Source organism: Solanum lycopersicum, chromosome 8 (assembly GCF_036512215.1).
Source record: "Solanum lycopersicum chromosome 8, SLM_r2.1".
NCBI classification, from domain to species: domain Eukaryota; kingdom Viridiplantae; phylum Streptophyta; class Magnoliopsida; order Solanales; family Solanaceae; genus Solanum; species Solanum lycopersicum.
Window position 1 is genome coordinate 63,672,310 of NC_090807.1, and position 24,143 is coordinate 63,696,452.

A 24,143-nucleotide genomic window follows, 5' to 3' on the forward strand; every position below is an offset into this window, starting at 1 on the left:
TACTTTATGTTTTTTTCACTATCAATACCCTTATTTATTTATTCATGAGAAAAAACATAAAGTCACCCTAAAGTTGTTTCGAATTTTTATAAAGACACATTAATTTCGAACACATCCTATTACCCCATAAAAGTATTGAATATCTTTGTAAAAGAGCCATTTTAACTCATTTTCTCTACTGCAAACAGACGTGTGGTGCTCACTCTTTTTATGAATTTTATTTTAATTAATTTCTTCAAACCTGACCCAACCCAAATCGTTTAAAAAAAAAACTCTTGTTCTCCATTGTTCATTCCTTAGTTTCTCTCATCATTTTCTTCAATCATAAGCATTGTTGAAGATCATCTCTTACAATTTTGATCTTTGTTGATTAAATTTCTTCGAAAACTAGTGGAGTACACAATGAACTGAAGAATACATGTTAGAATAGTAAAAATGGCAAATCGATTCAGCTGCAAATTAGACCCTCATCGGCATGTATATCAGAAATTCTACTTGTGGTTCCAATGACGAAGGATAATTCGTTGAAATCGATAGTAATGGTATTCGGAGCCATGTCTTTTGAGTGGCTGGCGATTGGGCTTGTTGTCAAACCATAGCTTGATAAAACGTGAACTTCCATGGACAAGTCTTGGAAACATCTTGCGACCCCGACAATGACGCTGCCGATCAAAGTTCAGAAGTTGGCAAGTCCCAGGTCGATGTTGATCCTCCCGAAAAAACAACTAATGAGAGTTTGGTTTGATTTTTGGGTTCTCAAAAATAAATGAAATTAAGAAGAAATGAAGCCTCGGGAAACTAGCTTTTTGGATTGAAATTAAAACTAATTCATACCTTATTGAGTTGATTTCGTCAGTTCTAACATGGAGTACTTGACTCTTTTGTAGGGAAAAAGATGAATTGAAATGAAATAAATAATTAGTAAAGAAAATAACTTAGATGTGGCAATTTTTAATTGGGTTTTGGCATTAAAAATAGGTCTTCACGCGCATCATGTGCGTGTTCTCAAACATAATGAGAAAATGGGTTAAAATGGTCATTTTAAAAAAAATATTCAATGCTTTTGTGGGGTAATAGGACGTTTTCAAAGTTAAAGTGTCTTTTTAAAAATTCAAAACTATTTTAATAGTGATATTATGTCTTTTCTCTTTATTCATTATAGTGAAAGATTTTTAACAATTGATTTGTTAGTCCAGAGTAAAAAACGGTGAAAAAATTTGAGCAAAATTTTTAAAAGGGCAATTAAAATTGAGGATAAAATTAAAAGGGCAACATTTGGATGGAATGATGAATGTTGTTAAAATCGTTGGTTGAAAAATTATGCACATTGTAAGGCGCATACTGACATGAGTCTTAAACGTGTGTCTTACAATTAGATAAGCACAATTTTAAGATTATTTGTTTATATATAATTTGCTCGACTTAATTAGATAAATAAGAGTAATTTTAAGATTATTTATTTAAACATAATCAGCTTAACTTGATTACAAATAAGATCAATTTTAAGATTTCATTTTTTTTGCCATGATTTTCGAGTGTCGCTTTGCAAATCTGACTAGCTGTACTCACTGGCCCGACTGACTAGCCGATTTGTAATGCCTCTAGTGACCCTGTTCGGGCTCGAACAGGCGACCTGTTTATACATAAATATGTTTTAGTTAGTAATAGTTTTATTCATAAGTCCGTAAGAAAAGTTTTAAAAACAACAGCAAGTAAATATTTATCCGTTTTTTAAAAATAGCAATTAAATAGTTATGTATGCTACATGTTTGTTGCAATTAGTATGAACAGAAAAACAAATAAAATGTGAATATGTTACTTCAATTATCATTTACATAATTTTTTTATTACGTGATCAACTATGCATTATTATCTCATCATGATATATATTTTATAAATATTAATTAACATGAAGACGTGAAGTCATCAAAGATTGAAAGTTATTTTTTTTTTCTATTGGTGTATAAACAAGTCTTCCTTTTATATTGACTTCTATACCAAATGATGAAACTAAAATCATTTGAAAATTGTATGATAAAGACATAAACCCCAACCAAAACGCTACGTTCAATTGGAAAAGAAAAACTAATTATATACTATTCGAAATAGATCCTAATGTCCCATGTCTATGTATTAATTAAATTATATTTATATCGAGAAAAATTCAAAGATAACAGACATAACAAATATAATAAGGTTCTAGCTATCACTATAGTTTTAATACAAATGTGTTTTGCATATTATATTTATAATTTTATTTGCTATGGAGATTGTGTTTTATCTATTTTTATTTGTTTGTGTATTACGTTTGTGAAAATATAGGTAAGTATATAAAAATTATATATTTAGTAATTTTTCACAACTTCATTTGTATATTCCGTTTGCCAATATACAAACAGGTTAATTTATTATGAATTTTTCATAAATCGTATACAAATATCTAGGATATATATATATATACAGAATTCTGAATTCACACAATTATAAATCAAATTATATGAATTTTAAATTTATAAAAATCAAACGAATATAAAAAAATTTGAAAACCGTAATCAAATATTACAATTTCTTAAAATTATAATTATATTACTTTATCTTTTTCAATAAATAACTATAGCACACTACACAGGCTAAAAATTTATTATTCTACATGATTGTTCCTTTTATATCACAATAATAGTAGAGACCTTTACACAAATAATTGATCAGATTAATAATTATTGTTCTTCATTTACTATATAAAAACTACACATTACATTAATGGTTGATGATTTATATTACACCACACTTATCTATAGTGATATAAACACCATATACTTATCGGCTATCTTAAATTTAAGCAGAAAAATATATGTTAACTTTTTAGTTTTTTATTGATATTTGGTATTTAGAGAGGTGAATTTAAGATTTAAAGGGTTTGGGTGTATCAATATAAACATAAAATAAAAATAGGCTTAAGTGAGATTCAAACTCTGATCTAAAGGGCGGTGTCTCTACCTTCTACCAATTGCACAAGAGCATTTTTATATTTTTTATGGGGCACTGTTATCTATAACTTAGTTTCTACCAGTTTTTCAAAATAAATATATATATATACATATGATTTTTTCGAAAGTTACCGGATGCACGTGTACCCCCGCAATATAGGGTGAGTCCGCCCCTAGATATTTACATTGAAACTCGATTATATCTGGATTCATTTTCTTTTTTTTTTTAAAAAAAATTCTATATAATATTCAATGTTCATATTAAAGCTCAATTATATCTAGCTTTGTACGACATATAATTTTATATTCCCAAAAAAACACTTCTTGTTAAAATGAAAATAATTTCATCCGGCGCATCAAATTCTTTGATAGTGCAACAATTTAATTAAATACATACAACTACCTGAAAATTTGCATCAAAGTAAACATATGATGGACCCCACCAATCATTTTCAGACAAACCCCTAAACTGAACGTCCTAAAACATCGGTTAACATTAATATTGCTATAAATATAAATTAGTGTACTAATTAATTACACTAATTAATAGTAATTACCATTTCTATTTTCCTTTTAATTAAAAAACCTTCTTCAAAAACCCCTCCAAAACGCTCAAGCTTTTAAATTCTCAAAAAAATATATAAAAAATATTGAAAAAAAAAAATGCCTGCAAAATCACGAGAACAGCTCATACATGGTGGCCTTCTCATTTCTTCTCTGTAATAATAATCAAAAATTCAAATTTTTTCAAACCCTATAATCTCAACTTTCATCAGATCCACAATCAGATCCGATCATTTTTTTTGATCCGATTTTGAATCTGCATTGTGTGGTAATCGAATTTGGAATAACGGAAAGTTTCAAATTCGTGAAATTTTTCCGATCTGATTATCAATTTCGTTAGTTTTTTGCGATGTTTTGAGGATCGGCATTGGTTGTGATTTTGTTGCTAATTACATTGAGGAATGGCGTCGTTGTCTGGCCTTAGCGAGGAGCTTGGGGAAATCGAAGGACAGATTTCGGATATTTTTCGAGCTCTTTCGTAAGCAATTTTTTGTTGTGTTTATCCAATTTCAGGAAAAAAAATGTATCATAAGTGTTGATTGATGTGGATTTTTTTGTTTGTTTGGGTATTTGTATTGTGTTTCTAGAAATGGGTTTCAGAAATTGGAGAAGATTAAGGATTCGAATAGGCAGAGCAGGCAGTTGGAGGAGCTAACAGGAAAGATGCGAGAATGTAAGAGGTATTCATGGCAGATCCCTTTTGGTGATTTATCAATGGGTTTAATTTTGCAATCTGCATTTGCATTTTCTGCAAGAATAGAAAATGGTGAACTTTGTTTGGATGTAGAAGAAAAATTTGATCTTTTTGCTTTCATGAATAGGAATTTAGAAAAAGAAATTGTCAATAAAGGTGCTTACTTGCTGGGATTGGCTGTAAGAGTCCTCCATATCCATTTCACTTCAATATGTGAATTTTTTTTCATTAATTGACTAGTTTTACTCTGCCTGGTCAACCTCCAGACCCGTCCTTTGTTCGAGCTGGCATTGAATGGGTAATGTATGCTCATCTACAATGTGAAGCTCAAGCAGGTCGAGTGGATTGCAGTTCGAATTTTGTCCAAACGATACATATTTTGAACTTAAAAGAAACAAAAAATACCTGTCAGGAATTTTGTCACGTTCCAGTAAATGGCAAAGTATTGTAGTTTAATACCATATTCCACTTTTTCTTTTTTACCCCCTCCTCGTAGGAGCTCCCACCTTTGCAAAAGTTAAAAGATCTATGAGGGTTTTAGCTGATGTAGGAAGTTGGAGAACCGTTAGTTGCGTCTCCCTTTGTTTTTCCTTGAATATTCTGGTAATTGAACTATATTGGTATACAACCATGCACTGACAGAGAACTAATTGGACATGCAATGATGAGTAATTACTTTGACAGGCTTATCAAGGAATTTGACAGAGAAGTAAAGGATTTGGAATATAAAAGTGACGCAGATACCACCAAGATGCTGAGTGAGAAAAAACAATCAATGGTCAGGTTCACTGGGAAGCTTTTCTATATTGTTGATGACACATTGAATGTATCTACTTTTTTCTGAACTGATCTTTTCTTTTCTCATCTTCCTTTGCAGATCAAAGAGTTGAACTCTTATGTTGCTCTGAAAAAACAGTAAGTTTTATTGGTTAGCTTTACACATTTTCTGCTTCGTTTTATTAGTCAGTTGGTTTTTGAACTGATCTACTTTTTTTAATGATTCATCAATCAAAATATATGATTGCTTCAAATATCTTGGCACAGAAGAATTATATGTACTTCTTTTGTTCCAGAGTTAGTTGTTTGTTAGCTCCTTTACAAATTACAATATACGAGTCTTCTCATTCTCACCATGGGACTGCCTTTCAGATTTTATATTGTTAGCTTGGCCTTGTAGAAATTGAAAGGTCCCTTCTACTTCCCCAAAAAGTCGTATTGCAGTTCCTTACATCCAGGACAGCTTGATTAGATGTTAGACTGTAATGCTGGTGAAAGTGGATGCAACACTTTAAACAGTATATCCTTGGATGTGCCTGCAAGGCTACAAAAACGAATTTTTCTTCCCTCAAGACTTCATGCGCACAAATGAAACAAGGAGTATGCAGCAGAGTTAGAATCATTAAATTTAACAACTGATAAGAACATAGCATGTCACTTGTATATTCGCATGAGGTTCCTGATTTGGACATCATACAAGGTTTCCAGCTTATTGATGAGTTATTCAAACTCAATATACTCCTTAGATTGTGATACTAGTTGAAGATTTTGACAATAAATTCTGTTTCATGACTTGGATAATTCATGTTAATAGTTAGTCTTCAGTTTTCTAGGTAGGTGAATTTGGTGAGGGCCTAGAGGCTGAAATTAGCATAGAGGTCTAAGATTATAGTTTTTACTGCTAAGTATTACTACTCAAGTGGGGTTAAAGAATAAAGATTAAGGGTGTGTTTGAACAAAAGATGTTTGAACAAAAGAAAATGCTTTCCATGGAAAACAGTTTTCCTAGAAAATACTTTCTTGGAAAGCAAGTGAATTTCTTACTTATTTTCTAGTGTTAGGTAAGTAAGCTAAAAAATACTATTCCACAAGCATTTATATGTAATCTAGCAAAACACTATGAGAGTGGGTTGGGGTGGGGAGGAGACAATGAAACTGGAATGTCACATATGGAACTTGTTTTTCCTACTTTAACTAGGGAAGCCATTTTTCTCATTTTTATGAAACTTGTATTGGAATGAAAATGTTTTCCTCCATATGAGACACACTAAGACAGTGTTTTCCCTATGAGCATACAGAAGCAGCACTTATATTTTTCTTTATTGATAAAGTGAACTAGAACTTATGTTTGTATAGACGAAGAAGAAACTCCAATTTTTTGGTTTTGTTGTATATTGTTTCTCTTATTGCTATGTATTGTAGACTTAATTATTATGTATGTGATTCTCTAGATACGCAAGCAATATTGAGAACAAGCGAGTAGATCTTTTTGAGGGTCCCGGTGAAGGGTTTGCTGAAGAGAATGGCTTGCTAGCTTCAAGTAAGCAGATCTTTCACTTTTGCATTTTTAATTGTATTCATCCTTCATTTGTCTCTTATCATTCTCTTCTTTTGTGCTGCATTTTGAGTTTTGACATATATAATGCTTTCTTTTGGACTGATATATGATGTATTTCTTCTTGGCTCTCATCTGATGATTAGTAGTCCTATCTTTTTTTATTGTTCTCACTCGTTTCTGAGCTGAAGAGCTGGTTTTGAGGTTTCTTTTCTGTTATTTGTTGGTTGAGTGGGGTAGTGGAAGCTGTTTTAAAAGAATACCAGTTCTTCCTGGTAGGTACTGGTTGAGATTGATACACAGTTTAGAAGATTACTTTTACTTTGCATAATTCCAAATTATAATATGCGTCTTTCTACAATTGCTGAAAATGTCTCATAACTCAAACTATTAGAAATGAAATTCTTCTATGGTCATTATTTGGGCTTATGGTTAGTGTCAAAACTAAAGTTACAGTAGACAACTCTGATCACTTACTAAGATTCAAAATGAAAGTTATTGATGCCTCATCTTCCTCACCATTAAACCAATGTACGATTTAACCTTCAGTTTTTGAATTGCCACAAGTCAAATTACATAGTGGTGATCGGAAGGCTGTAATCAAAGAGGCATCCTCTATATACATGATATTTGTATGGGAAGCACAATTAAATTCCAAAGCTAATGAAATGAAAATTATGGTCAAGAGGGGTGTGATTCAGAGTGACATTCTTTTGTCTGGTTCAGATGTTCGGAACTATTTAAGACAAATCTGAAAGTAGAGATTAGGTTGTCGTGTATGTTGTCGCAATGCAATCTGATATAATGACTATTTTTTTTATTTCCACATATACATACACACCACATTTTTTGACAACTTGCGATGGAACTTTGACCTCATTGATTTTTGATTATTCCTTATACATATGTTTTAAAATAATTTTCAAAGCAGTTATTCCTATATAAAATTCTGAGTGCTGATATAACATTGCAGATATGAGCAATCAACAGCTGATGGATCAAGGAAATAGGATGATGGATGAGACAGATGAAGCCATTGAGAGGTCAAAAAAGGTTGGTATATTGTTCATTTGATTTTTTGTATTGCTAAGATGAATCTCAAACTATATCACCAGTTGGTTCATGATGATTTTAGTTGCCCTTCCCGCCATTTCCAAACTAAACAAATTATACGATGAAGAAGTGAAACATCTACGATAAAGGAATGAAGCATTCTTGTGGTCCTTGCTTCAAATGCGTCGGTACCTTTTAGATGAGAAACATTTTGTTTCTTTTCATTTTATTTCCATTTTTCAGTTTGGAGATTGTTGTTATATGATAGTGTCTTGGGAGTTCTAATCACGATTGAGTCGGACCTGGCTTGTTCTGTATTTGGTAAAGTGCAAATCCATTGTGGGATTAAAGTTGGTTAAAAGATAGGACGGTCGAGATTCATATCACTCAATTGGGAACTTAGACTGGAACTTAGCCGAGATTTGGTTTGATACCCAAAAAGGGCATCATCTCTAACATCATTTTTTACTCATTGCAATATCATACTTCATGGAATGCTATCATTTGCTTTTTCTGTGAATGTTTTGGACTAATGGATTCCCAAGCTAAGGTTGACTATAATATCGATTCAGTATCAATCATAGCAAAAGGAGTAAATGAAATATGAATCAAACGAGTGTAATCCCACAAGTTGGGTTTGCGGAGGTCTGTGTAACCTTACTCCCTTACCTTGTGAAGGTAGAGTGACTGTTTCTGATAGACTTTCGGCTCAAACAAAGTATAATAATAAAATCAATTATGGAAAAGAAGATACAGTTGTGAATGCTGAACATAATGGAGAAAAACATTAGTAGTGCTTTTTTATTATGAAAATAAATGTCTGGCAACAAAAGTGGATAATTGCAAATTAAAATCAATTACTAATTAAGACTGTTATAGAGGAGTAATTTTACCAAGAATATGCTGTTATAATGATGGACTTTGTTGTTGTAAGTAAAATGTTGTTATTAAGGTTCCGAAACAAAGGCTCAATATTTCATCAATTGGATTCGAAACCACTAAATGAGCACTGAAGTTCTATGGTATCTTAGACAGTTGATTAAATAGAGACGGTTGCTTTTGTGCATAATGCTCATTGGTATTAACCTATTAGGAGCTAGTTAAAGCATGGCATATGATGCCATTTGAGAAGTGTCTCCTGTGAACTAGGTTTTTTACTTGCTTCACTATTCAGTAGAATGGCTTTACATGCTCTTTTCTCCACAGGTGGTTCATGAAACTGTAAATGTTGGAACCGAGACTGCTGCAGCACTGAAGGCTCAGGTATATTATTTGGAGAAAACTGACATGGTTTTGATGCAAGACTGTGATTTTACATTCAGTTGTTGCCCTTGCTTTGTCCTATGTCTTATATTTTCCTGCTTGCCCAGACTGAACAAATGAGTCGGATAGTCAATGAGCTAGACTCAATCCATTTTTCAATAAAGAAGGCTACACAATTGGTCAAGGAACTCGGTAGGCAGGTCAATTTCTAAATTGTACAATCCCTCTATCATTACCTTTTCTTTTTATGTCATCTTGTGTCTCTAAATAAGACCATTCTTTAGGTTGCCACTGATCGTTGTATTATGGCCTTGCTCTTTCTGATTGTGATTGGGGTCATAGCAATCATTATTGTGAAGGTCAGATGTCTTTCCCCTTCTTGTGTAGTGTTACCAAATGCATTTGTTTTTCATTACCTTTAGCATTCCTCAGTCCTCACGTAAGTATTATTTATCAAATATTATTTTTTGCTAGTGAACTGTATCCAAGCATCATTTTGGATTTTATCAATCGTACTTAGTTTGCCACCTACAAATTCACCCAATTTGCTCTACTGTAGCGGTCTTGTACTTGACAATGTTAGTACAATACTTACTGTAAATTACATTTGTTGCTCCATTTGTCTATGCCATCTAGCATTTCATGGTACAATTCTTGTACCTTTTAACCAGAAAACTATTAGAGAGCCTAATGGCCTACTTCAAACTATCATTCGAGGTACTTCAGCGCATTAACTATAGCATATGAAGAGTCTAGCATAGCATAATTAAACTTCTAGTTTTCCCCCTAAAGTTGCTATTGCTAGTTATCCTAACAAAGACTTTTCTTATACATCCAATGTTAGTGCTTCACTAGCTAGTCCAATTCTGAAGTTCTGTATATAAAAGTCACAGGAGCACATGGGAAAGTGCAGCTAAAGGTGGGTAGCTGATCTTTGAATAGGAGATACATGATAATTATGGAAATTCCAATGAATAGTTTTATGCAAGCAACTTGCATTTCCATTATTTTGTCATGAATGCCAGCATTACCATTCTTTTGTTAGTAGTGTGTTTCCGAAGGGTCTTTATAAAAGAGACGACTTTCAACTTTAGTCCGCGTTAGTAGGAGCAATGATAGTGATAGAAATTAAAGGCGTCAGTTTGTAGAGACTTCAGAATTGGAGATGTACCATTTAATGGAACCCACTTTTGCACTTCTTCGTAAGGCTTTATCATTGGTATTTGGTGCAATGACATATCTTGAGGCTAAAACTACGTTAACTTTTGGATTTGCAGATTGTAAACCCACATAACAAAGACATCCGGGACATCCCTGGATTAGCCCCTCCAGCACCCAGTCGACGGTTACTTGCTTATCCTTACTGAAATATTGAAGCCAACCATATTGACAAGGATAATGTATTATCTACTTTCCACAGCGGATTTACTTGGTTTTTGACTTGAGAACAGAGAGTGACCGAGCAGCAAGAGCAAGGCAGGGGATGAAGGAGAATGCCTAATTCAGAAAGAAGAGTCTCCCATCTTCTCTCTGGTAATGATAGTTTTCCATTCTTTGTGATGTTTAATGAGATAGATTCATATGATATTTGTTTGTATGATTATTATCTTTAATTCTAGATAACTGGAACTTTTTCATTGAGGAAAATTTGAACTACACAAACCAAGCTTTGGCACTGGTTGATTTGTGCATAGACCAGTATTGTATAATAGCATCATTAATTTTATCATACTTATAAACCTCTTTTACTTATTGCTTATTATTCCAACAAGTTGATGCTAATCACTAGCAAGATACTATTTGACAAAGCTTTAGTGGAAAATAATTTGAAAATATATTAGGCTTTTGTTGAGTGCTTTTCCAACTTAGTGTGTTTGTCAAATTAGACTAGTTCTGCTGTATTGCCTTTTCCCCCTTTTTTGTGATCAATCACAGAAATGCTATCTTTGAAAAGTGGAAATTTGACAAAACATAGTCACAATAATGATTGCTATGACCCCCATCCAAATTTAATGTAAAAATATTGAAAATTAAATTTATATATTAAACAATTATTTAAAAACTTGGTCTGATGCCAAACCATCTTTTGATCTTTTTGAAGTAGGGCAAGGTCTGCGTATAAACTTTATCCATTCTATTCTGAACAGTAGCAGACCTATCTTGATTTAAAACGTTCGTTGAAAAATTATATTATAATTAAATATAAATACATAAATTGACATAGTATTTCGTATTTTAGTGAAAAAGTGAAAAGAAAAGATCAACCAAATCAGCAGACTGTTTACCAGTTAACTTAATAGGTCAAAGGGCAGTCCTAAAGTTTTATGTCTCACTATCATTCCACATATAAACACTAAATAAATGGTTCTATAATTAATTAAATTCTTTTTTTTTGTTTTAATTTATTTATTTTATTTTACTTTATTTTAAAAAATCTTTTTTTTTTTTTGCCGCAATCCTTTATAAACAATGTATTTAGTTAAAATTTTAATATCTTTAAACAGCAAAAGCAATAGTATAATAATAACTCAATTTTTTATTTCCTAGTAAATGGAATATACAAGTAGTATAGAAATTTGCATTAATTTTAGGTGAACATATGGTATCATATCATTACACTAAAATTAATTTTACATGTAAAAGTTTGACCAAATTTGCTGTGACAAAATTTTCCATTTCATAAACAGGTGGAAACAGAAATTGAGGACGAAATTTTATTTCATACTATATTACTCCCTTTGCACGTTTTTAAAGTTAAATTTATTTAATATGAAAAATATAAAAATGTTTGATGTCGAAAAGTATATGAGAGATACTATATAAATTAATTGAATTGTTAAGATATTTTTTATTTTTTAAATTAACTTAATTGTTTAACTTTTAAGATTATTTTTAGAATGTTTTTTCAGTTCTACATTTCATTAATTAGTATTGAAATTAGTTATTAATTAATTCAAGTTATTTCATCATAAATTTGGCAATATTTAATAAGGGCAAAAATAAAAAGTTATGTTTTTTATTTCTGTCTTAATCTTCTTTTCTCATAGAGTGTGAAACACCTCAACAATTCAATTAATTTGAAATGAAGGAAGTTCTACATCTTAAAATACTAATTACTCCCGTCGTCTCATTTTATCTCACATTTTTACTTTGCACTTGTAGTAAAAAATGATGTAACTTTACCTTTTTACTCTTACTTAATGTTTTTCTTAAATCAACTTTATAATTAATGATAAATACATTTTCAAGATTCATAGACTAATTTATCTAGAATATAATAAGCAAAATATGATAATTTATACATAAATGTTATAAAATAACAAATATTGTGGTTCAACTATTTATAAAAAGAGATAAAATATAAAATAAAATAAAATAAATAAATCTAATATAATTTAACTTTCTAAAAAATGTGACATATAAAAATAAACAGAGTATATTATTGTTAGTGATCCCAACATTTAAAGGTGGTGGAATGTACACTCATTAAGTCTCTGTAAGCATTAATTTTAGTCATGTAGAGCTGAATTCATAGAGTTAATGTACAATGATTTATTTTTTTTTGGTATATGTAAGTGATTACCTCAGCATCCTATGTAGAATTTTTAAGCTCATTTTTATTTTATCATATTTTATTTTTTATGAATTTTTGATTTTTTATCGTATTAATATAAAAAAATTATAATGTACAATATATTTCGTAATTTTTTTAAAAAACTTGAAAATATTAAAGTAATTTAATTTAATTTTTGTTCTGAATTAGTTAAATTGATTCTCATAAATTAAAATGTAATTTTTGTAAAAACATACTGAAAAAAGTATGATAATTTAATATATTACATAAAATATATGTTATCTTTTAGGAAATGAAAATCTCTTGATATTTTTAAGTTTTAACTGATTTATTTAATATATATTAATATTAATCAGTGAATTTCGAATATCGAATAGATGAAGAAAAAGCGAGAGTGATAAAAGTATCTTGGTTCAATATTGTAATTTTTATTTACCAAAGTTGAGCCAAAGGTTGAAAACTTAAAATTATTAGTTGGTATATGAGTTTAATTAATGTTGACATATGAAAAATAAAATAAAATAAAACAAGTAATAACAGCTCATTATTAGTAGTTGGGATAAAATAAATTCAATGCCAATTTTCATAATTGGTAGACTAGATAAGTTTTGTGCTTAAATAAAATTGATAGTGTTGGAATTGCCTTTTGATTTGATATTTATTTTTAATATTAATCAATTTAATTTTGAGATCAAATATATTTTACGAAATATAATTTTATTCTATAATTTAAACTCGAAATATTTAATTAAAAATTTATAAGTATTTACTACTCGAACACCAGATAGTGTTGTAGTTGCCAACCTTATTAGTGGAACTAGGGAAGATAGAAGCAAAACCCAAGTCAAGTCAAAAATAGGTCAAATTCATAATATTTTTGTTGAATAAATTACAAAATATATACACATATATATAATTATATAAAAATACCCAGCCCCCAATAATTAATGAGATCATATATATATATTTTACACTTTTGATTACTATTTTCAATTTAAATATTGTTATCGCACTCCACTTCAGATCGTTAGAATATAATCTATTTAATCCAGCTTTTAAACATAATTTATTTGAAATGTTTTATACTTTTCATAAATAAAAATATAAATTTAACTCGATAAAATATCTTGTATGAATAATTTATCAAATTAAATAAAAAGATTGGAAATAAAAATATAAAATTAACTCGATAAAATATCTTGCGTGAATAATTTATCAAATTAAAAAAAGGGATTGGAAAATCCAATTTGAACACAATTTTAATGATATGAATTAGCCGAAAGCTAATCCAATTTGAACAAATATTCTACAAGGAAAGATCATAAAACCTACTTTTCTTTTTTTGGTAAAAAAAAGAATATGGTACAATATTTAATTAGATAATCATGGAGATAGATTTTAAAACTTTTAAACCTCTAAACCCATAAGAAACACATGCAAATTCAATACTATGTTACGATAAAATAATTGAGGTTTTTCGCTTTTAATTAAAAATTATAAATTCGAATTTTGAACACTTCAAAAATGGACTTTATAATATTTGAATGAATTTGAATTATTCAACCTTTTGCTATTTTTTTTTAATTTTTCATTCTGATATCCATATTAAAATCAGATTTAATTCGAATTTATATAAAAGATCTCATATTAAAAGATAAAATACGATTTTATGTACAAGAAACTCGAACCTGAAATCTCGAGGATGATTCAAACACTTCACAACTCTCTTTTACATTGGTTGTTTTTGTCTTACGTAGTCCTTCGAGGGCATTTAAGTCAGACACCTAATTGTAGTAGTTTTATTATTGGACACCGACTTTTCAAAACCTAACTATCTATTTGTAGGGGTGAACATGACATGGTATTAACAACTTCGATTAATTTAATTTATAAAAATACTATGCTATTATTCCTATCGAATTAATATAGTATAATATATAAATTTATAAATTAATTTTGATATTTTTAAGTATGAGAAATTGAAAATTATAATTTGTTCGATTTTAATTTACTTATGTATTCATATAATAGGAAATTATCTACACATGTCGAAGTAAACTATTTTATATATTTGCTCTTAGCTTATTACAATATATATATATATATATATATATATATATATATATATATATATATATATAAATTATATAGCTTCTATTGTTTTTTGATTTCCATTTCAATGTCGATAACTTATAATATTAAAATTTCGATTAAATTTGCATTGCACATTGTAGGACCCATTCAGGGGTGGACTCCCAACAAGAACCAGTCCTCTAGTTTAGGATGAAACAGTCACATCACTGTACCATAACCTATGTTGGCGCATAACTTCTAATACTTTGATATGATATTCAATATTTCAGTTTTTTTCTTTTTGAAAAATAAATAAAATATTGAATATCGTACATGGAGTATCAAAATTATTTTATATTCATTTCAAATATTAGAATACTGATATAGCGGAATAAAGTTTTTTTATTTGATATTATAATTCAATATCTACCGTATGATGTCCACTCCTACGTATCGGTACTTTTAATTCTCAAATCAGTTTTATTTAAAAATATCAAGATTTCAAACTCCTTTATTAGTAATTCCTCATTGTATTTTTCCGCCCACTGGTTATTAGATGAGACTGCTACTTCCTTAACTAGAGTTTTAAATTTAAACTTAATTATGAAAAAATCCTCGATAGAAAGTATTTCTCTTGAATAAGGCCCTACGCAATAAAAATCCAAAATAGTTAAACTTTAATTCTATAATATAATACGATTATCGATGCGAAACAAAAATTCTCCGTGTCTTACTTAATATACTAATCTTTCCCTTATGAAGCCTCGAGACATGGACTCGCGCCAAAACGCGTTCAACGGTCTTTTAACTGTTTTAGAAATTTCATTATCAGAGGGAAAAAAAAACAAAAAAGAAATTAATGGAATTTTCAATTGCAAAAACAACACTATTTTTTATTTGAAAATAATAATAAAAAATGTTTATTAAATTAAAAATAAGCTGTGGAAAACATAAACACGCTGTATTTGACATTTTCTCGTCAAATATTTTTAATTTTAAAATCATACAAACATCATTATCAAATATTGGTCCACTTTTATTATGAATTATCCAAGAAATCCTCTTCAGACAACCAGCAAGAAAATAATTTTTTTCTAAAAGAAAAAAAAGTACACAAGAAAACTTTTTTTTCCCCTACTCAGTACCTTTTTTTTTAAAAAAAAATAATAGCAATCATAGTACAATTAAATAAAAAAAATATTAGGACCTGTTTGGATATGGGTTCTTCTTTTTTCCAAATAAATTACATTATATATTAGAATAATGCTTTGGTTAATATTTAAATAGGAAAAGCTGATTTCGATAGGTGATTTCCCCCCCCAAACTCTACAAAATTTGAACTTATTTTCCAAAGTGTTATGCATATCCAAATATAATTTTGTTAACGCTATAATCAGTTCATAAATTGATAAAATTGTCATAAAAATTTAATTACGCAACAAAAATATCTCATATTTTCACTTTCTGTTTTAAGGTGTCTCGCAATATCCTCTACAACTTGACCGACATAATCTATTGACCAACTTCAAGTCCACTAGAAGCAACCCTGATTACTAATCCAACAATAATAACGAAAACGATAAAAATCAGTAGATTCATTATAAATTCTTTAAACCTTAAAAAAAGAAAAAAAGTTATTGACACAATCAATAGATATTTGAAACAAACTAGACATCCGACAAAAATAATTTATACGTTACCTATAGACCAAACGATCCTTTAAAGAAAGATTTATATTAGTACTATATCAAGAACTCGTTTAATTTTAAAATGAATTCATCTTATGTTTGGATTAGAATAAACTCGACGTAATAATTATATCGCGATATAACTTATTTTAAAACCAAACAAGGCTCTAAAAGAATAGGTTGATTTCATTTCTCCATAATTTCTTGGTCATCATCGTCTTCAATAGCACATCGATATTTTTGTAGTCTTCTCAAGTTTTGTCTTTCCTTACTCCTTTTCCTTTCATACACGTTAACACGCTCTCTCTCTCTATAATCTTTACATGCTTATGTGACGCTTCTTTAAACCATTTTCAACATTTGACTACTTATACAGCTGCAAAATTCTTGTTTTTTTACAGTTTATTTCAATATATATTGCTTAATCTTTACAATTCTGAAGTGGGTTTTTGAGCTTTTCTTGTTTTTCTTCTGTTTTCTCATATGGGTTTCTCTGGTTTTTGAGTTTTCTTGCTTTTTTACTGATACCCACTTGAAATTTTGTCCCCTTTTTGGTGTAAAAGCTACCAGTTCCCACTTTTTGATTGACTTTTCTCTGTTCCTTCCACACATATTTTCATTTTTCTTTGCTTTGTTCTAGTTTTGTTCCTTTTTCAGCTGCAGAAAGTTGGTATCTTTTCACTATTTATCATCAATTTTTGTCTTTCCCGAGTTATTGACTTGATAAGAGTAGCAGAAGCTTAAAGAAAAACAAAACTTTTTTTTTTTAAAACCCTATTGGGGTGTTGAAATTTTCAAGCTTTAAGCAAAATGCTGAAGTGTTTTTATATATTCAAAGATAAATCGAGGTCTCGTAGGAGAGGGGAATCAGCACCAGAATTGAGTAATGAAAGTAGGAGAAATGGTAATTCAGAAGGAAATAGGGTAACTAGGTCTACAGGTTCAGTTTCATCTCCTCGAAGTATACCGGAAATGTATAGAGAAAGAGAGCAAAATTTGAGGGTTTTTACTCTCTCTGAGCTTAAGGAGGCTACAAGGAATTTCAATAGATTGCTAAAGATTGGGGAAGGTGGTTTTGGGAGTGTGTATAAAGGTTCAATTCAGCCTTCTAATGGAAAGGGTGATCCTGTTGTGGTTGCTGTTAAGAAACTCAATACACTTGGATTGCAGGTATAAACTTTTCCTTTGATCTATGGTGTATGTATCGGTTCATATTCGATACGAGCAGGGGCGAAGCATGGTAGGGCTTAACCCCATTACACTGTTGATACATGGTTCAAGTTATATTTAAAGTGTATATAGTAGATGTTGAACTCACTTTGCTGTTAAGTTTCTTGCTTTTTGTAAGAACAATCTTGTTAAATGTTGCAATTTAGAGATTTGATGTGAAGAGGTAAAATGTAATTGGAATCAGAAGTGATTGAGATAAGTTGTATTTGTGTCTGCGTAAAACAGAATGTGCAGTGGCATATGTTATCTAAATTTGGATTGGAATCTTGGAAAAACTATTTGCATATGCATTTTAATGTGAATTAAATTTTGTTATGCATGAGAAATGCTTGACAAATATAGAATGGCAAATGGTAGACTCACTAGCTAAGCTTATTTCGGGGCCAGATAGTTGCAATCTCTTTCAAAATGAAGGCAGTGCCATGTTAGTATTGGTTGTAGGTGTTGTGATGAATATAAGCAGGCTCCCGTCAATTGAGCTAGCAGCACATGTTGCCTTTCTTGCTTCTTTTCTCCATGTTTCCATAATTGATACGTTGAATTCCATAATTGATTAACTTTGTTCCTCTTTACATCTTCTTTTTATGTACTAAGCCTATTGAGATTCAAAGCCACTGTGATTCCCACAGGTTTAGAGTTTAGGAAGCACATTTTCTTTTGTTACTGGTTATCTGCTCTATTTTACTTGTCACATATGTTGAATGAGTTTAATGAATTAAAGAGTTCAACGTCCACTTCTGTTTGGTTGTATAAGCTCACTGTCCTCTCTATATGTTATGACGTCTCAATTCTTTGTTGGTTTGTCTGTGGCTCTGACAATAGATGTTGCTAATTCTTCATATACTATGCAGGGCCACCGACAATGGATTGCAGAAGTTCAATTCCTCGGTGTGTTGGAGCACCCTAATCTTGTTAAACTTCTGGGATATTGCGCTACAGATGGCGAAAGAGGGATTCAGCGCCTGTTGGTTTACGAATACATGCAAAATAGGAGCTTAGAGGATCATCTGTTCAACAAAGCCGTACCTGTAGTTCCTTGGAGAACAAGATTAAAAATTATCCTTGGTGCCGCACAAGGGATGGCTTATCTGCACGAGGGACTAGAAGTCCAGGTATGCTTAACTACTCAGATAAAATGATTGGCACTTCAAATTCTGCTAATCAGGTTACAATTGATTTTGTGCTTATGACATAGAAAACACATATCGTCTGACTTTGTTAACAGAGTCACATCCTTAATTTCAAATGCCAAAAGAAATCCAGCTGACAATTAGATATATAATAGACTTGTTTATCAAGCTTTCTAGTTACGTTTTTTTTCCATTTAATCAAGTTGATGAATTTGTAGCAGTGTGTTGTCAGGGGTTAGTCGACATGCTTTGCCTTCTTTAAATTATTAAGAAATTTGGTATATACTCGTTCCATTTTCTGGCAAAATGTTACAAATAAACTTGGTTAATTCACATTTATCAGTATTTCCAACTAAGTTCTGAAGCCAAGAGAGATTAAACGAGTTGACGTGGTTGACAAGAGGTAGCATGTTTAATCATAATTAACACCAATAAAGCTAAAAACATTTTGTGCTCGTAAAAACACCTTTCTTCTTTCTATCTCTATACAGAACTCTTGAACTTTTTCTTTCATTTCCTTTCTTAATGAATACTTTTTGGTTAAAACTGAAGGTGATATATCGAGATTTCAAGTCATCAAATGTGCTACTGGATGAGAATTTTTGTGCAAGGCTTTCAGATTTTGGGCTTGCAAGGGAAGGGCCAGCTGGTGACCGCTCTCATGTGTCTACAGCGGTAAGTGATGATAATGTTTGTTTTGCATGGATGCTGAATTTTTGTAGTGGACTTCCCTAGAAAAGAGGGTGTGGTAGGGGGTTTTTATGCCAAAGTCTGTACATTTGAGATATACCTGCCTTTTTGGCTAATACTTGAAGGGACTGCCTTTTTATGTCTTCTTCTCACCTAAGTTGCTCGGACTTTTCACTTTCAGTGTCTCATCCGTGTCGACACGACGTAGGTGTGGGATCTGTACCTGATTTGGTCAATCTACTATGGGTACTTTTACTAAAATCAACAGAGAAATTTGTGGATAGATACAATGATTTCTGTAATCAAGACAAAACTAAGACGAAATTGAAGAAAATGGAGTACCTTGTATAGAGAAATTTCTATGTCAGTCCTTTTGCTTGTATCACCTTTGGGGATTCTAGTCTTAATCAATATTTTTTCTTCGGACACCTTGTAAGTTTTCCACACAATATCTCACAATTTAGACATATAACTCTAATTTTTAGCCTCATCCCCACCCCTGTATCTAAACTTGGATCCACACCCATAAATCTTAAGATTTATATCATGAAGGATCCGATTCCTGGATCCACACCCTTATCGAATCCACAAACGAGTCTGAACAAATTAGCTTCTCGCTTAGATGAGCCATCATATACCTCTTTCCAGTCTCAAGTTACCATGCTGTTTGTTTTCATTGTTCTCTAGCTATTTATGTTAACCACGTGCTTTATTACTTTACTAGCTAGTTTATCTTTACAGTCATTTTTAGGCCCTGAATTGCGCAGGTTAGGCATGCTTTAGACTTCAATTCTCATGGCCTGATTGTTAATACGTAACTCTTTGTTCTTAGCCGGTGGGGACTTTAGGATATGCTGCCCCTGAATATGTGGAAACTGGACATCTATCAGTTAAGAGTGATGTATGGAGCTTTGGAGTTGTCCTCTATGAGATCCTCTCAGGCAGGCGAACTTTGGAAAGGAGCCGTCCTGTGAACGAGCAGAAACTTCTTGATTGGGTAAAACAATTTCCTGCTGATAGTAGAAGATTTAGCATGATAATTGACTCGAGGCTTCGAAACGACTTCTCAATTATTGCTGCTAAGAGAATTGCTAAACTGGCTGATAGCTGCTTAAACAAGAACGCCAAAGAGCGACCAAAAATGAGCGAAGTGGTTGAGATACTGACACAGGCAGTACAAGAATCACAAGGAACAACTTCTACTGAAGCTACTGGTGCAGGTCCATCTAGGCCTACACAGCTTCCCTTACCTAACCAACTCAAAAAGAAGACCATCTCCGAAACTGCACGACCAATGATCCCCTTAGCTCAGGCAAGTCTACTCAAATATGGTCTATACAACTTACTCGAAATAAGCTAATATTGTCTAACTTCCTTTACTTGCTATTTCAGGCTTGAAGACTCCACATATCGCGGGATCAAACTTATTTCATCCTCAAAATTGAGACCCTTATGCACGAAACGAGTGTCTATATACGTATATATATATATATATTAAGTAATATTCTTTGGCAAAAGTGTGCTCTTTTTGATTAAGTATGTTTACACTAGGGAGAGTATGGCAAAAGGAGGGAAGTTTTCTTTTTGTATTACAAGTGATGCAAAAGTACTTGCAGTGTTTATGTAAATAAATCCATTTGTTTTCCAAGTTATCAAAAAACAAATTTTTGTGACTCCTTATTGAGCTCCTATCCTGTGTGGCACCTAAAAATCTTAACAACAACTCTACATCTGTTTTTCTTTTCACTGTAAATTCTACTGTCCCTTCCAGCATCAGCAGAATACACAAGATCTATAATCATCATTGAGTCCAACTCCAGATCGTATTTGTCGTATCAAGGTCGATTACACCATTCTATTGCATAGAGTGTTGTCATTGCTTCTGCCTGATTGTTGCTTTTACATTGAGTTGGGACTGAGAAAGCCATAACGAGATGACCAGTGTCATTTCTGATAACCCCTCCAACGTATATGAGTTCTCAGACTAGGGTATTTCGACATGCAATTTCATTTTGTAATTTGAAATTAGAGATGAAATTAATATTTGGACATACAATTTCATCTTTATCAAAATCCCAAATTCTCAAAAAAGGTTGATTTGAGAATTTCATATATAAAAATTGACACACGAGTTTATAGTTGTAAAAAAACAACTATATATCTATATATGTATTTTTTTCGAGAATACTACAGGAGTGATGAAATATTCATGGAATATAAACATGATGATATAATTACTAATGATTTGACTAACAAACGCCTCAACAAATATAGCAGACTACAACTTATGTTTGATTTTTATTATTGAACTAAATTTGCTCGATAAATGCTATTTTTTTAAAGAATAACTTTGTGATGATGTATTGTACTTTTGTTATGAATTTTTTTATGGTATGGACTTTTGCTTTTTTGGCAAGATTGGATAAAGAATTGAGACAGATTTGATAGTTTTCATTTCACAACCTGTGATTCTTTTTACGTTTATGAGCAAAAAATATAATTCAAAATTCCAAATTGCATATTTAAACAAAACTTCAACTTATATTATTTTCATATCACATGGCCAAACGGACCCTTAGTATTTTACAATGGAGGAAACTAAATATATACCACATAAATACACATTAATTACAAATACATACCCCTTACATTGATGCCCCAAGTGATAATTTCTTGAAACTGTATATACATATGCTGTATTGGTATCATTAAGGTTTCTTAGTTACACCCTACTCATTGGTAATGATATTGTAAAAGTATATATTACCAAATTATCAATCTTAATAATGATGAATAAAATGATAAACAATTTGATTTTTCAAAAAATATTTGTAATGTATAGTTAACTTGAAGAATTTTTTTTACATTAGTCCTCCCTTTATTATAATTTTGATATAGAAATTATATATTTATTTTAAAAGATAAAACAAAGTAGCAAAAACAAAAATGGAGGCACACTATCTTATGATTAACTTTCTTAAAATGTCTTTTTGTCTCATACAAATGTTGAAATTAAATTAATATTTATACATTTCAAGAAGATAAAATGTTTGACATTAATTAGTAAAAGATGAAATTCTCCTTCTCATTAAGTAGAATGCAATTAAGTAATTCAAATTTATAAATAAAAAACTTATTAGAAGGAAATAACTAAGATTTAAAGTGCAATGATTGATATTTAAATTATGCAATTATACAAATAAAATATTTATATTTAATTAAATAAATCAGATTTTAATTTAATGGAGAGTCAAAATGACAATATTTTAGTATTCTTACAATTAAAAGTTTGTTAAAATATATTTTATATTAATTTGTTAAAAAATTAATAGGAGAAATATTTGGTCAAAGGATAAAAGATCTTCTAACTTCTTAAGCATTTTGGTGTATCATTTTTTTGACTTTGGGATTTGGATCTCATGACATGATAATTTTAATGAAAATTATCGAAAAACTATAGATTTTATCCACAAGCACATGTAAGAATGATTCTTTACAAATATTTAAAATTTAAAATGCATAAATGTAATTATTAATAATTTGAAATTAGAAAATCTTGTAGGCATTAATTATTTTGCATGTCTTATACACTATTTTTATAATTGTATTTGTCTCAATTTCTAAAGCAAAAAATACACCCTTCAATCAAATATATTCTTAAAACAAAATTACAAATAAAAAGAAAAAGTATCATATATAGGAGCAAGTTTAGCATAACGCAACCAACGAAAAATAGAAAACTTCTAAGACAATCTTTTTCCTGTTTTTTCTTGATAATGCAAATTGAAACAAAGTTATAGTAATAAACATTCAACTTTTGACCATAAAAAATTAAAATATTTGGAAGACAAGTTAATGGAAGTGGTATTTAACTACATAAATGGAGGGGTCTTACCATAGTTTCGATCTCGACAAATAAGTAACAATAAATAAATACATCAAGCTTCGATACTTTAGTAGAATCACATTATGCCTTGTAATCTTTACATAAATCCTCTTGCCTTGAAATTTTCTTCACTTGATTAAAGCTTCTCTAGTCTTCCACACACAAAAATTGTATCACATATAAATCTTTCTATAAAAATAATGTTAAAAGATTGTATTCATAGGAAAAAATATATCTTTGGAATATGAAGATTCACTTACAAAGTTGAAATGTCAAGTGTTACAAAAATTAAAGACAAATATTAATTAAGAACATAAATAATTTAGAAGATAAACCATATACATGTATCTATTTAAAGGGTAAATATTTCAAGAAAATAAATTAAATTAGATATTTTAATTAAGAATTATTCTAAAGAAGTGCAAAAGTCATTACCATTTCTATTAAAATAATGTAACTTAATATTTAAATAAATAGTTAAATATTTTTATAACATTTTAATTTATAATAAGGATAAAATCGTAATTCAACTTTTAACTTTTTTGGTTCCCTCTTATAAAAATATATGATATATATATATATATACACACACACACACACATACACACACATATATATACCATGATATCATTTATGTATCTTGTATATAAATTATTCATTAGTAAATGATACTATAAAAGTATACACTATCAAAATAAAATGTGATATATCTCTAATAAAGGAAAAAAGAAAATAAAAAAAGAAGAACAAAGAGATAAATAATGAGTTTACCAAATGATATCTCTAATAAAGGATAAAATGAAAAATGATATAGAAAAAAATAAAAAAAAATTGTTACCCAATTGGATAACATGAACAAGAATAAAAATAATAAAAGATAAAAGAATAAAAGAGAAAATAAAAATAATAAATAAGGAAAGAACACATGTAATTTATTTTATTTTCTTAAAAAGGTAAAAATAGAGAAATAGAGAAAAAA

General features: G+C 30.1%; 2 protein-coding genes across 2 annotated transcripts; both read left to right on the plus strand.

Annotated features, from left to right (window-relative positions):
* The first annotated feature begins 3,500 nt into the window (after positions 1–3,500).
* LOC101253216 (novel plant SNARE 11) lies at positions 3,501–10,624 on the plus strand. Its single transcript, XM_004245794.5, has 10 exons — positions 3,501–4,029; positions 4,139–4,231; positions 4,930–5,023; positions 5,123–5,160; positions 6,474–6,562; positions 7,551–7,630; positions 8,837–8,893; positions 9,001–9,093; positions 9,178–9,252; positions 10,171–10,624. Exons 1-10 carry the CDS (start codon positions 3,953–3,955, stop codon positions 10,258–10,260), a joined length of 786 nt encoding a protein of 261 aa, XP_004245842.1. The 5' UTR covers positions 3,501–3,952; the 3' UTR covers positions 10,261–10,624.
* A 5,351-nt stretch (positions 10,625–15,975) lies between these two features.
* LOC101252910 (probable serine/threonine-protein kinase PBL19) lies at positions 15,976–20,951 on the plus strand. The gene is made up of 5 exons (XM_004245793.5): positions 15,976–17,398; positions 18,310–18,570; positions 19,141–19,263; positions 20,111–20,590; positions 20,671–20,951. The coding sequence occupies exons 1-5, from the start codon at positions 17,039–17,041 to the stop codon at positions 20,674–20,676; spliced, it is 1,230 nt and encodes a 409-aa protein (XP_004245841.1). The 5' UTR covers positions 15,976–17,038; the 3' UTR covers positions 20,677–20,951.
* Positions 20,952–24,143: the final 3,192 nt, after the last annotated feature.